Source organism: Lineus longissimus, chromosome 14 (genome assembly GCF_910592395.1).
Source record: "Lineus longissimus chromosome 14, tnLinLong1.2, whole genome shotgun sequence".
Classification (NCBI taxonomy): Eukaryota; Metazoa; Nemertea; class Pilidiophora; order Heteronemertea; family Lineidae; genus Lineus; species Lineus longissimus.
In genome coordinates this window covers 1-13,106 of record NC_088321.1, presented here as the reverse complement: position 1 = coordinate 13,106, position 13,106 = coordinate 1, and the positions used below count along the sequence as shown (strand labels likewise).

At 48.7% G+C, this 13,106-nt stretch overlaps 1 protein-coding gene across 2 annotated transcripts; it reads left to right on the top strand.

Moving 5' to 3' along the window:
* The first annotated feature begins 304 nt into the window (after positions 1–304).
* LOC135498896 (uncharacterized) lies at positions 305–2,482 on the top strand. 2 transcript variants are annotated; one of them, XM_064789412.1, is made up of 4 exons: positions 305–473; positions 903–1,286; positions 1,496–1,628; positions 2,041–2,482. In XM_064789412.1, exons 2-4 carry the CDS (start codon positions 1,110–1,112, stop codon positions 2,124–2,126), a joined length of 396 nt encoding a protein of 131 aa, XP_064645482.1. In that variant the 5' UTR covers positions 305–473; positions 903–1,109; the 3' UTR covers positions 2,127–2,482. The 2 variants fall into 2 exon arrangements, with proteins under 2 accessions (XP_064645482.1, XP_064645483.1); XM_064789413.1 differs by having other exon boundaries at positions 865–1,286.
* Positions 2,483–13,106: the final 10,624 nt, after the last annotated feature.

Below are 13,106 nucleotides of genomic sequence, written 5' to 3'. Positions count from 1 at the left end.
CTCGACTGCGTTCGCGTGCTACCCCTACTCGACATGCGCATTTAAGGCATGATGTCATCGCCTGAGGAACTCTAAGCCGACCCTAGAGTTACAGTCGAACTCAGTCATTGAGTTCGTGCGCCGGTCACCGCACTGAATGACCTACCTTTTGTTTTAGCGCGCGATAATTAGTTCGCTTAGCTCTCGCAAGGATCCCAATTTTTTTCTCGAAAAACGTACATTCTACATGCAATGATATAAATTATGCCATATATGGAAAACCAAATGGCCGCACCTGGTGTGAAAAAATAAATCGCCTTTCGTCCACAGTTTGCACCTACCCCGTTAGTTCGCCATTAAACGACCTTGACCTCTTTTCGCTAACTTCTCAGTTTTCTGATTTTGTTTCTTGATAAGTGCTCTTTTGTTGCGATACTGTGCATATTTTACGGGAACCAGGGACTAGACGGTAGTTAAGTACTAGGACAAGATAGGTATTTATGTTCTCGTTGTTTTGACTGAAGTGCAGTTTCGAGTTTGCATTGTGATTGTCTAAAGTGGTGTATCAGCATGATTCACCTGGCCTCCTCCACCCATGCATCATGTAGGCTAGATGTAGAAGTGCTCCGACCTGCAACTCAGGCCTACCTTGGAAAATAGATAAAGGGCTCGTTTCTTACACGCACGGAAATTCGACTACGACCATTGCCATTTTGTTGCGTCAGCAATAAATACTAAAATCAATCAATCAATCAATACGGAGTCTTGTATAGCGCCAGATCCACCATGGAAATGGTGCTCAAGGCGCTGTTAAAAAGTTCACAAATGTCGACAAAAACAGGTGTCCCTTTAGTCATGTTAGTCTCTTTTTGAAAATGTCCACAGACTCTGATTCCCTGATGTTCCTTGGAAATTCATTCCAGAGTCTGGGTGCACTGACACTAAAGGCCTTGTCACAACCACAACGTTTGGATACAGGCACGGCCAACAGCAATTGTTCAGCTGAACGAAGTGACCGCCCTGGCTTGTACACAGTCGGAAGATCCCTGATGTAGCTGGGAGCCTGGCCATTCAAGGCCTTGAATTGAAAGTCAGCAGCAGAACCTTGAACGGGACTGCAGAGGCAGCCAATGAAAGTAATAGGGGAGGTTTTGGATGATGGGATGATCCATGTGCTTCCATGTTGTGACGGCAACGGCTGCTGTGTCATCATCTTACGGCCGAGGTACTGGGATCTACTTGAGAAGCGGTACCCGTTGTATGACGTCATGAGGCCGATGCTGATGGTGCTGGAGAAACTGGTCCAGGTAAGAACGATCTGTTATTGGTTTGTCTGTGTGACCCGGGCCTACTCGTGCAAGTTTCTCGGAGTGAAGGTCTCCGAGGGTTAGGGTTAGGGTTGTCCTCTTCTGTACCGGCTTGAAGCGCCGTGAGCAGATGAAGGTCCAGAAGTGTGCCAGCATGCTTCATGGAAGGATAGTCACTGAATTCTCACCTGTTGTTCTCTGACTTTCAGACCCCCACCAGCTTCACCAGACCAGAGCAGGTTGTCCTCCTCTGTACCGGCCTGAAGTGCCTCGAGCAGATGAAGGTCCAGAAGTGTGCCAGCATGCTTCATGGAAGGATATTCACTGAATTCCCACCTGAAGGTATGCTGTAGACTAGCGTAAACAGTGCAAGTGATTACAGTTCATCTTCCACAGGATTGTGAAGCCATCAACCTTCAAGGTTCATTATCACCATGCTGTCGGCTGCCCAGTCACCTTCCATCCAACAGTAGCAGTTCCCATCATCAAACAGGACTAAAAAATATCACGCTATTCCCACTACAATCTTGACTGGACCTGAGTGAGCACACCTTGTTACATTCAGCTTTTGGCAGATCGATGCATTGTTAATGAATTGCGCGTAGGCATGGGTTATCACTGACTGAGCTTGAAACCAACTTTGTAAGATTCCTACATGTACACCAGGGATTTCAAGTTTGAAATGATCTGCAGGCCTTACTGCTTGTGTCTGTAATGGTTAAAATATTTCACCCTTGATTTCATATTCTTGCAGTGAGTCATGTGCACAGTGAAGGGATGTGCGCGCGAACTCTCAAGTACCTGAACGCAGTCCTCCTGGGAAAATGGATCCTGAACTGATGTTATCCCAAATGACATAACTGTTCCTTATCACGCTAAATCAGGGATCGTATCTGGCTGATGGTTGTTACTTCATCATTCACGATCTAAAGGATAAGATTAGGATGCAGCGTCACTTCCGTGTGTGTACAGCCCCGACAACTTGGTTCATGGAATGCATCACTGGGTTTGAACTGCTTGATCCACCAGAAGGTAACGCAGACTGAACTTGTGAGCTGCACCATCGCAGACATCATATTGGATTGATGTTTGTGATATATAACATGTGCAATAGCTATTTTCTAACAAATTATATTCTACAATCTAAAAGCATGTATTGTTTCACTCACTACCAATATCATTTTTCCTGCACGTCATTTTGTTTTTGTTTTATTTTATTCCTGTATGTCCAGTCCCAGTCACAATTGACATACCCGTTGCTCTGTGTAAGCTGTGCTCAAACTCTGACCTGGTGCAGCTTAAACACGTGTTGTGTGCATAGCGCTGACATGTCAAAAGCAGACCTTGCTGTACTAACGGGAAGAACATTCCAATGGCTCAATTGTTTGTTGTATTGGGTGGACGTGGACAAGTGCAGATTTTAATGCCGCCCATATAGCCAATTGAAAGACATACCCAATTTGCACTGAAATACCCTGCATAACAAAAGAATATGATGCATCGAGTCAACATGCGGGAGGTATAGCTCGAGTTGCTTCTACACCGTTGTACCTGTTCAGCCTGAATATACACTTTGAACATAGTCGTTTTCCTTTGAAGCAACCTGAATAGGGAGCTCCACATCAAGAACATTTCAGCCTTTAAAGACAACAACCTACTGTATTTGAAACACCTTGAATAGCTAGCTCCTGATCCAGTACATCTCACCCTTTGAAGAGAACAACCTATTGTCTTTGAGACACCTTGAATAGCTAGCTCCTGATCCAGTACATCTCACCCTTTGAAGAGAACAACCTATTGTCTTTGATACACCTTGAATAGCTAGCTTCTCTTCAGTACATCTCAGCCTTTGAAAAAAACATCCTCCTGTCTTTGAGACACCTTGAATAGCTAGCTCCTTATCCGGTACATCTCATCCTTTGAAGAGAACAACCTACTGTCTTTGAGACACCTTCAATAGCTAGCTCCTCTTCAGTACATCTCACCCTTTGAAGAGAGCAACCTATTGTCTTTCAGACACCTTGAATAGCTAGCTCCTCTTCAGAACATCTCACCCTTTGAAGAGAGCAACCTATTGTCTTTGAGACACCTTGAATAGCTAGCTCCACATCCAGTATATCTCACCCTTTGAAGAGAGCAACCTATTGTCTTTGAGACACCTTGAATAGCTAGCTCCTCATCCAGTACATCTCACCCTTTGGAGAAAACAACTTACTATCTTTGAGACACCTTCAATAGCTAGCTTCTCATCCAGTACATCTCACCCTTTGAAGAGAGCAACTTACTATCTTTGAGACACCTTCAATAGCTAGCTCTTCATCCAGTACATCTCACCCTTTGGAGAAAACAACTTACTATCTTTGAGACACCTTCAATAGCTAGCTCCTCATCCAGTACATCTCACCCTTTGGAGAGAGCAACTTACTATCTTTGAGACACCTTGAATAGCTAGCTCCTCATCCAGGACATCTCACCCTTTGAAGAGAGCAACTTACTATCTTTGAGACACCTTCAATAGCTAGCTCTTCATCCAGTACATCTCACCCTTTGGAGAAAACAACTTACTATCTTTGAGACACCTTCAATAGCTAGCTTCTCATCCAGTACATCTCACCCTTTGGAGAGAATAACTTACTATCTTTGAGACACCTTCAATAGCTAGCTCCTGATCCAGTACATCTCACCCTTTGGAGAGAGCAACTTACTATCTTTGAGACACCTTAGCTCCTCACCCAGTACATCTCACCCTTTGGAGAGAGCAACTTACTATCTTTGAGACACCTTAGCTCCTCACCAAGTACACCTCACCCTTTGGAGAGAGCAACTTACTATCTTTGAGACACCTTAGTTCCTCACCCAGTACATCTCACCCTTTGGAGAGAGCAACCTACTGTCTTTGAGACACCTTCAATAGCTTGCTCCTCACCAAGTACACCTCACCCTTTGGAGAGAGCAACTTACTATCTTTGAGACACCTTAGCTCCTCACCCAGTACATCTCACCCTTTGGAGAGAGCAACCTACTGTCTTTGAGACACCTTGAATAGCTAGCTCCTCACCCAGTACATCTCACCCTTTGGAGAGAGCAACCTACTGTCTTTGAGACACCTTCAATAGCTAGCTCCTCACCCAGTACATCTCACCCTTTGGAGAGAGCAACCTACTGTCTTTGAGACACCTTCAATAGATAGCTCCTCACCCAGTACATCTCACCCTTTGGAGAGAGCAACCTACTGTCTTTGAAACACCTTCAATAGCTAGCTCCTCACCCAGTACATCTCACCCTTGGAGAGAGCAACCTACTGTCTTTGAGACACCTTCAATAGCTAGCTCCTCACCAAGTACACCTCACCCTTTGGAGAGAGCAACTTACTATCTTTGAAACACCTTAGCTCCTCACCCAGTACATCTCACCCTTTGGAGAGAGCAACCTACTGTCTTTGAGACACCTTCAATAGCTAGCTCCTCATCCAGTACATCTCACCCTTTGGAGAGAGCAACTTGCTATCTTTGAGACACCTTAGCTCCCCACCCAGTACATCTCACCCTTTGGAGAGAGCATCCTACTGTCTTTGAGACACCTTCAATAGCTAGCTCCTCACCAAGTACACCTCACCCTTTGGAGAGAGCAACTTACTATCTTTGAGACACCTTAGCTTCTCACCCAGTACATCTCACCCTTTGGAAAGAGCAACCTACTCTCTTTGAGACACCTTCAATAGCTAGCTCCTCACCAAGTACACCTCACCCTTTGGAGAGAGCAACTTACTATCTTTGAGACACCTTAGCTCCTCACCCAGTACATCTCACCCTTTGGAGAGAGCAACCTACTGTCTTTGAGACACCTTCAATAGCTAGCTCCTCACCAAGTACATCTCACCCTTTGGAGAGAGCAACCTACTGTCTTTGAGACACCTTCAATAGCTAGCTCCTCACCCAGTACATCTCACCCTTTGGAAAGAGCAACCTACTGTCTTTGAGACACCTTCAATAGCTAGCTCCTCACCAAGTACACCTCACCCTTTGGAGAGAGCAACTTACTATCTTTGAGACACCTTAGTTCCTCACCCAGTACATCTCACCCTTTGGAGAGACCAACCTACTGTCTTTGAGACACCTTCAATAGCTAGCTCCTCACCAAGTACATCTCACCCTTTGGAGAGACCAACCTACTGTCTTTGAGACACCTTCAATAGCTAGCTCCTCACCCAGTACATCTCACCCTTTGGAGAGAGCAACCTACTGTCTTTGAGACACCTTCAATAGCTAGCTCCTCACCCAGTACATCTCACCCTTTGGAGAGAGCAACCTACTGTCTTTGAGACACCTTCAATAGCTAGCTCCTCACCAAGTACACCTCACCCTTTGGAGAGAGCAACTTACTATCTTTGAGACACCTTAGCTCCTCACCCAGTACATCTCACCCTTTGGAGAGAGCAACCTATTGTCTTTGAGACACCTTCAATAGCTAGCTCCTCACCAAGTACACCTCACCCTTTGGAGAGAGCAACTTACTATCTTTGAGACACCTTAGCTCCTCACCCAGTACATCTCACCCTTTGGAGAGAACAACCTACTGTCTTTGAGACACCTTCAATAGCTAGCTCCTCATCCAGTACATCTCACCCTTTGGAGAGAGCAACTTACTATCTTTGAGACACCTTAGCTCCTCACCCAGTACATCTCACCCTTTGGAGAGAGCAACCTACTGTCTTTGAGACACCTTCAATAGCTAGCTCCTCACCCAGTACATCTCACCCTTTGGAGAGAGCAACCTACTGTCTTTGAGACACCTTCAATAGCTAGCTCCTCATCCAGTACATCTCACCCTTTGGAGAGAGCAACTTACTATCTTTGAGACACCTAAGCTCCTCACCCAGTACATCTCACCCTTTGGAGAGAGCAACCTACTGTCTTTGAGACACCTTCAATAGCTAGCTCCTCACCCAGTACATCTCACCCTTTGGAGAGAGCAACTTACTGTCGTTAAGACACCTTCAATAGCTAGCTCCTCACCAAGTACACCTCACCCTTCGGAGAGAACAACTTACTGTCTTTAAGACTTCATCGGCCGTTCTTCTGTCTATCCCAAAGACCAATGTCATGTCAGTCGGTGGTAGAGCATTTTCAATTGGAGCCCCTCAGCTGTGGAACAAACTTCCTTCAACTGTTAGGAACTGCAGCTCTCTGTTATCTTTCAAGGGACAACTCAAACATTTGCTTTTTAAAGAGGCCTATCAAGCGCTTTGAGCGGCCAGTTAATGGTTGGATACTGCGCTATATAAGACTCGTATTATTATCATTATAAGACACCTTCAATAGCTAGCTCCTCACCAAGTACACCTCACCCTTTGGAGAGAGCAACTTACTATCTTTGAGACACCTTAGCTCCTCACCAAGTACATCTCACCCTTTGGAGAGAGCAATTTACTATCTTTGAGACACTTTCAATAGCTAGCTCCTCATCCAGTACATCTCACCCTTTGGAGAAAACAACTTACTATCTTTGAGACACCTTAGCTCCTCACCAAGTACACCTCACCCTTTGGAGAGAGCAACTTTCTTTGAGACACCTTAGCTCCTCACCCAGTACATCTCACCCTTTGGAGAGAGCAACCTACTGTCTTTGAGACACCTTCAATAGCTAGCTCCTCACCAAGTACACCTAACCCTAACCCCGACTAACCCTAAAGCCACTAACCCTAAGGCTACTAACCCTAAGGCCACCCTGAACGATGGAAGACAATGGTCACAACCAGTCTAGGACATCACACTGACTTGATGTCTCCGTCTGAACGATGGAAGACAATGGTCACAACCAGTCTAAGACATCACACCGACTTGATGCCTCCACCTGAACGATGGAAGAAAATGGTATCAACCAGTCTAGGACATCACACCGACTTGATGCCTCCACCTGATCGATGGAAGACAATGGTCACAACCAGTCTAAGACATCACACCGACTTGATGTCTCCACCTAAACAATGGAAGACAATGGTCACAACCAGTCTAGGACATCACACTGACTTGATGCCTCCACCTAAACAATGGAAGACAATGGTCACAACCAGTCTAAGACATCACACTGACTTGATGTCTCCACCTAAACAATGGAAGACAATGGTCACAACCAGTCTAGGACATCACACCGACTTGATGCCTCCACCTGAACGATGGAAGACAATGGTCACAACCAGTCTAAGACATCACACCGACTTGATGCCTCCACCTGAACGATGGAAGAAAATGGTATCAACCAGTCTAGGACATCACACTGACTTGATGTCTCCGTCTGAACGATGGAAGACAATGGTCACAACCAGTCTAAGACATCACACCGACTTGATGCCTCCACCTGAACGATGGAAGAAAATGGTATCAACCAGTCTAGGACATCGCACTGACTTGATGTCTCCGTCTGAACGATGGAAGACAATGGTCACAACCAGTCTAGGACATCACACCGACTTGATGCCTCCGCCTGAACGATGGAAGACAATGGTCACAACCAGTCTAAGACATCACACTGACTTGATGCCTCCGCCTGAACGATGGAAGACAATGTTCACAACCAGTCTTGGACATCACCCTGACTTGATGTCTCCGCCTGAACGATGGAAGACAATGGTCACAACCAGTCTAGGACATCACACTGACTTGATGTCTCATCCTGAACGATGGAAGACAATGTTCACAACCAGTCTTGGACATCACCCTGACTTGATGTCTCCGCCTGAACGATGGAAGACAATGGTCACAACCAGTCTTGGACATCACACCGACTTGATGTCTCCGCCTGAATGATGGAAGACAATGGTCACAACCAGTCGAGGACATCACACTGACTTGATGACTCATCCTGAACGATGGAAGACAATGGTCACAACCAGTCTCGGACATTACACCGACTTGATGTCTCTGCCTGAACGATGGAAGACAATGGTCACAACCAGGTTAGGACATCACACCGACTTGATGTCTCTGCCTGAACGATGGAAGACAGCTGTCACAACCAGTCTAGGACATCACAACGACTTGATGTCTCCACCTGAACGATGGGAGACAATGGTTACAACCAGTTTAGGACATCACATCGACTAACCCTAAAGCTACTAACCCTAAAGCTACTAACCCGAAAGCTACTAACCCTAAAGCTACTAACCCTAAAGCTACTAACCCGAAAGCTACCAAACCTGAAGCTACTAACCCTAAAGCCACTAACCCTGAAGCCACTAACCCTGAAGCCACTAACCCTGAAGCCACTAACCCTAAAGCCACTAACACTAAGGCTACTAACCCTAAGGCCACTAACCCTAAGGCCACTAACCCTAAAGGCACTTACCCTAACGCCACTAACCCTAAGGCCATTAACCCTCAGTCCACTATTAAACCCTAAGGCAACTAACCCTAAGGAAACTAACTCTAATAAGGCAACTAACCCTAAGGCGAGTAACCCAAAGGCCACTAACCCTCAGGCAACTTACCCTAAGGCCACTAACCCTAAAGCCACTGGCCCTAAGTCCACTCACCCTAAGGCCACTTACACTAAGGCCACTAACCCTAAGGTGACTAACCCCAAGCCACTAACATTAAGGTGACTAACCCCAAGCCACTAACAGTTGCCCTAGGGTTAGTTGCCCTAGGGTTAGTTGCCCTAGGGTTAGTTGCCCTAGGGTTAGTTGCCCTAGGGTTAGTTGCCCTAGGGTTAGTTGCCCTAGGGTTAGTTGCCCTAGGGTTAGTTGCCCTAGGGTTAGTTGCCCTAGGGTTAGTTGCCCTAGGGTTAGTTGCCCTAGGGTTAGTTGCCCTAGGGTTAGTTGCCCTAGGGTTAGTTGCCCTAGGGTTAGTTGCCCTAGGGTTAGTTGCCCTAGGGTTAGTTGCCCTAGGGTTAGTTGCCCTAGGGTTAGTTGCCCTAGGGTTAGTTGCCCTAGGGTTAGTTGCCCTAGGGTTAGTTGCCCTAGGGTTAGTTGCCCTAGGGTTAGTTGCCCTAGGGTTAGTTGCCCTAGGGTTAGTTGCCCTAGGGTTAGTTGCCCTAGGGTTAGTTGCCCTAGGGTTAGTTGCCCTAGGGTTAGTTGCCCTAGGGTTAGTTGCCCTAGGGTTAGTTGCCCTAGGGTTAGTTGCCCTAGGGTTAGTTGCCCTAGGGTTAGTTGCCCTAGGGTTAGTTGCCCTAGGGTTAGTTGCCCTAGGGTTAGTTGCCCTAGGGTTAGTTGCCCTAGGGTTAGTTGCCCTAGGGTTAGTTGCCCTAGGGTTAGTTGCCCTAGGGTTAGTTGCCCTAGGGTTAGTTGCCCTAGGGTTAGTTGCCCTAGGGTTAGTTGCCCTAGGGTTAGTTGCCCTAGGGTTAGTTGCCCTAGGGTTAGTTGCCCTAGGGTTAGTTGCCCTAGGGTTAGTTGCCCTAGGGTTAGTTGCCCTAGGGTTAGTTGCCCTAGGGTTAGTTGCCCTAGGGTTAGTTGCCCTAGGGTTAGTTGCCCTAGGGTTAGTTGCCCTAGGGTTAGTTGCCCTAGGGTTAGTTGCCCTAGGGTTAGTTGCCCTAGGGTTAGTTGCCCTAGGGTTAGTTGCCCTAGGGTTAGTTGCCCTAGGGTTAGTTGCCCTAGGGTTAGTTGCCCTAGGGTTAGTTGCCCTAGGGTTAGTTGCCCTAGGGTTAGTTGCCCTAGGGTTAGTTGCCCTAGGGTTAGTTGCCCTAGGGTTAGTTGCCCTAGGGTTAGTTGCCCTAGGGTTAGTTGCCCTAGGGTTAGTTGCCCTAGGGTTAGTTGCCCTAGGGTTAGTTGCCCTAGGGTTAGTTGCCCTAGGGTTAGTTGCCCTAGGGTTAGTTGCCCTAGGGTTAGTTGCCCTAGGGTTAGTTGCCCTAGGGTTAGTTGCCCTAGGGTTAGTTGCCCTAGGGTTAGTTGCCCTAGGGTTAGTTGCCCTAGGGTTAGTTGCCCTAGGGTTAGTTGCCCTAGGGTTAGTTGCCCTAGGGTTAGTTGCCCTAGGGTTAGTTGCCCTAGGGTTAGTTGCCCTAGGGTTAGTTGCCCTAGGGTTAGTTGCCCTAGGGTTAGTTGCCCTAGGGTTAGTTGCCCTAGGGTTAGTTGCCCTAGGGTTAGTTGCCCTAGGGTTAGTTGCCCTAGGGTTAGTTGCCCTAGGGTTAGTTGCCCTAGGGTTAGTTGCCCTAGGGTTAGTTGCCCTAGGGTTAGTTGCCCTAGGGTTAGTTGCCCTAGGGTTAGTTGCCCTAGGGTTAGTTGCCCTAGGGTTAGTTGCCCTAGGGTTAGTTGCCCTAGGGTTAGTTGCCCTAGGGTTAGTTGCCCTAGGGTTAGTTGCCCTAGGGTTAGTTGCCCTAGGGTTAGTTGCCCTAGGGTTAGTTGCCCTAGGGTTAGTTGCCCTAGGGTTAGTTGCCCTAGGGTTAGTTGCCCTAGGGTTAGTTGCCCTAGGGTTAGTTGCCCTAGGGTTAGTTGCCCTAGGGTTAGTTGCCCTAGGGGTAGTTGCCCTAGGGTTAGTTGCCCTAGGGTTAGTTGCCCTAGGGTTAGTTGCCCTAGGGTTAGTTGCCCTAGGGTTAGTTGCCCTAGGGTTAGTTGCCCTAGGGTTAGTTGCCCTAGGGTTAGTTGCCCTAGGGTTAGTTGCCCTAGGGTTAGTTGCCCTAGGGTTAGTTGCCCTAGGGTTAGTTGCCCTAGGGTTAGTTGCCCTGGGGTTAGTTGCCCTGGGGTTAGTTGCCCTGGGGTTAGTTGCCCTGGGGTTAGTTGCCCTGGGGTTAGTTGCCCTGGGGTTAGTTGCCCTGGGGTTAGTTGCCCTGGGGTTAGTTGCCCTGGGGTTAGTTGCCCTGGGGTTAGTTGCCCTGGGGTTAGTTGCCCTGGGGTTAGTTGCCCTGGGGTTAGTTGCCCTGGGGTTAGTTGCCCTGGGGTTAGTTGCCCTGGGGTTAGTTGCCCTGGGGTTAGTTGCCCTGGGGTTAGTTGCCCTGGGGTTAGTTGCCCTGGGGTTAGTTGCCCTGGGGTTAGTTGCCCTGGGGTTAGTTGCCCTGGGGTTAGTTGCCCTGGGGTTAGTTGCCCTGGGGTTAGTTGCCCTGGGGTTAGTTGCCCTGGGGTTAGTTGCCCTGGGGTTAGTTGCCCTGGGGTTAGTTGCCCTGGGGTTAGTTGCCCTGGGGTTAGTTGCCCTGGGGTTAGTTGCCCTGGGGTTAGTTGCCCTGGGGTTAGTTGCCCTGGGGTTAGTTGCCCTGGGGTTAGTTGCCCTGGGGTTAGTTGCCCTGGGGTTAGTTGCCCTGGGGTTAGTTGCCCTGGGGTTAGTTGCCCTGGGGTTAGTTGCCCTGGGGTTAGTTGCCCTGGGGTTAGTTGCCCTGGGGTTAGTTGCCCTGGGGTTAGTTGCCCTGGGGTTAGTTGCCCTGGGGTTAGTTGCCCTGGGGTTAGTTGCCCTGGGGTTAGTTGCCCTGGGGTTAGTTGCCCTGGGGTTAGTTGCCCTGGGGTTAGTTGCCCTGGGGTTAGTTGCCCTGGGGTTAGTTGCCCTGGGGTTAGTTGCCCTGGGGTTAGTTGCCCTGGGGTTAGTTGCCCTGGGGTTAGTTGCCCTGGGGTTAGTTGCCCTGGGGTTAGTTGCCCTGGGGTTAGTTGCCCTGGGGTTAGTTGCCCTGGGGTTAGTTGCCCTGGGGTTAGTTGCCCTGGGGTTAGTTGCCCTGGGGTTAGTTGCCCTGGGGTTAGTTGCCCTGGGGTTAGTTGCCCTGGGGTTAGTTGCCCTGGGGTTAGTTGCCCTGGGGTTAGTTGCCCTGGGGTTAGTTGCCCTGGGGTTAGTTGCCCTGGGGTTAGTTGCCCTGGGGTTAGTTGCCCTGGGGTTAGTTGCCCTGGGGTTAGTTGCCCTGGGGTTAGTTGCCCTGGGGTTAGTTGCCCTGGGGTTAGTTGCCCTGGGGTTAGGGTTAGGGTTAGGGTTAGGGTTAGGGTTAGGGTTAGGGTTAGGGTTAGGGTTAGGGTTAGGGTTAGGGTTAGGGTTAGGGTTAGGGTTAGGGTTAGGGTTAGGGTTAGGGTTAGGGTTAGGGTTAGGGTTAGGGTTAGGGTTAGGGTTAGGGTTAGGGTTAGGGTTAGGGTTAGGGTTAGGGTTAGGGTTAGGGTTAGGGTTAGGGTTAGGGTTAGGGTTAGGGTTAGGGTTAGGGTTAGGGTTAGGGTTAGGGTTAGGGTTAGGGTTAGGGTTAGGGTTAGGGTTAGGGTTAGGGTTAGGGTTAGGGTTAGGGTTAGGGTTAGGGTTAGGGTTAGGGTTAGGGTTAGGGTTAGGGTTAGGGTTAGGGTTAGGGTTAGGGTTAGGGTTAGGGTTAGGGTTAGGGTTAGGGTTAGGGTTAGGGTTAGGGTTAGGGTTAGGGTTAGGGTTAGGGTTAGGGTTAGGGTTAGGGTTAGGGTTAGGGTTAGGGTTAGGGGTTAGGGTTAGGGTTAGGGTTAGGGTTAGGGTTAGGGTTAGGGTTAGGGTTAGGGTTAGGGTTAGGGTTAGGGTTAGGGTTAGGGTTAGGGTTAGGGTTAGGGTTAGGGTTAGGGTTAGGGTTAGGGTTAGGGTTAGGGTTAGGGTTAGGGTTAGGGTTAGGGTTAGGGTTAGGGTTAGGGTTAGGGTTAGGGTTAGGGTTAGGGTTAGGGTTAGGGTTAGGGTTAGGGTTAGGGTTAGGGTTAGGGTTAGGGTTAGGGTTAGGGTTAGGGTTAGGGTTAGGGTTAGGGTTAGGGTTAGGGTTAGGGTTAGGGTTAGGGTTAGGGTTAGGGTTAGGGTTAGGGTTAGGGTTAGGGTTAGGGTTAGGGTTAGGGTTAGGGTTAGGGTTAGGGTTAGGGTTAGGGTTAGGGTTAGGGTTAGGGTTAGGGTTAGGGTTAGGGTTAGGGTTAGGGTTAGGGTTAGGGTT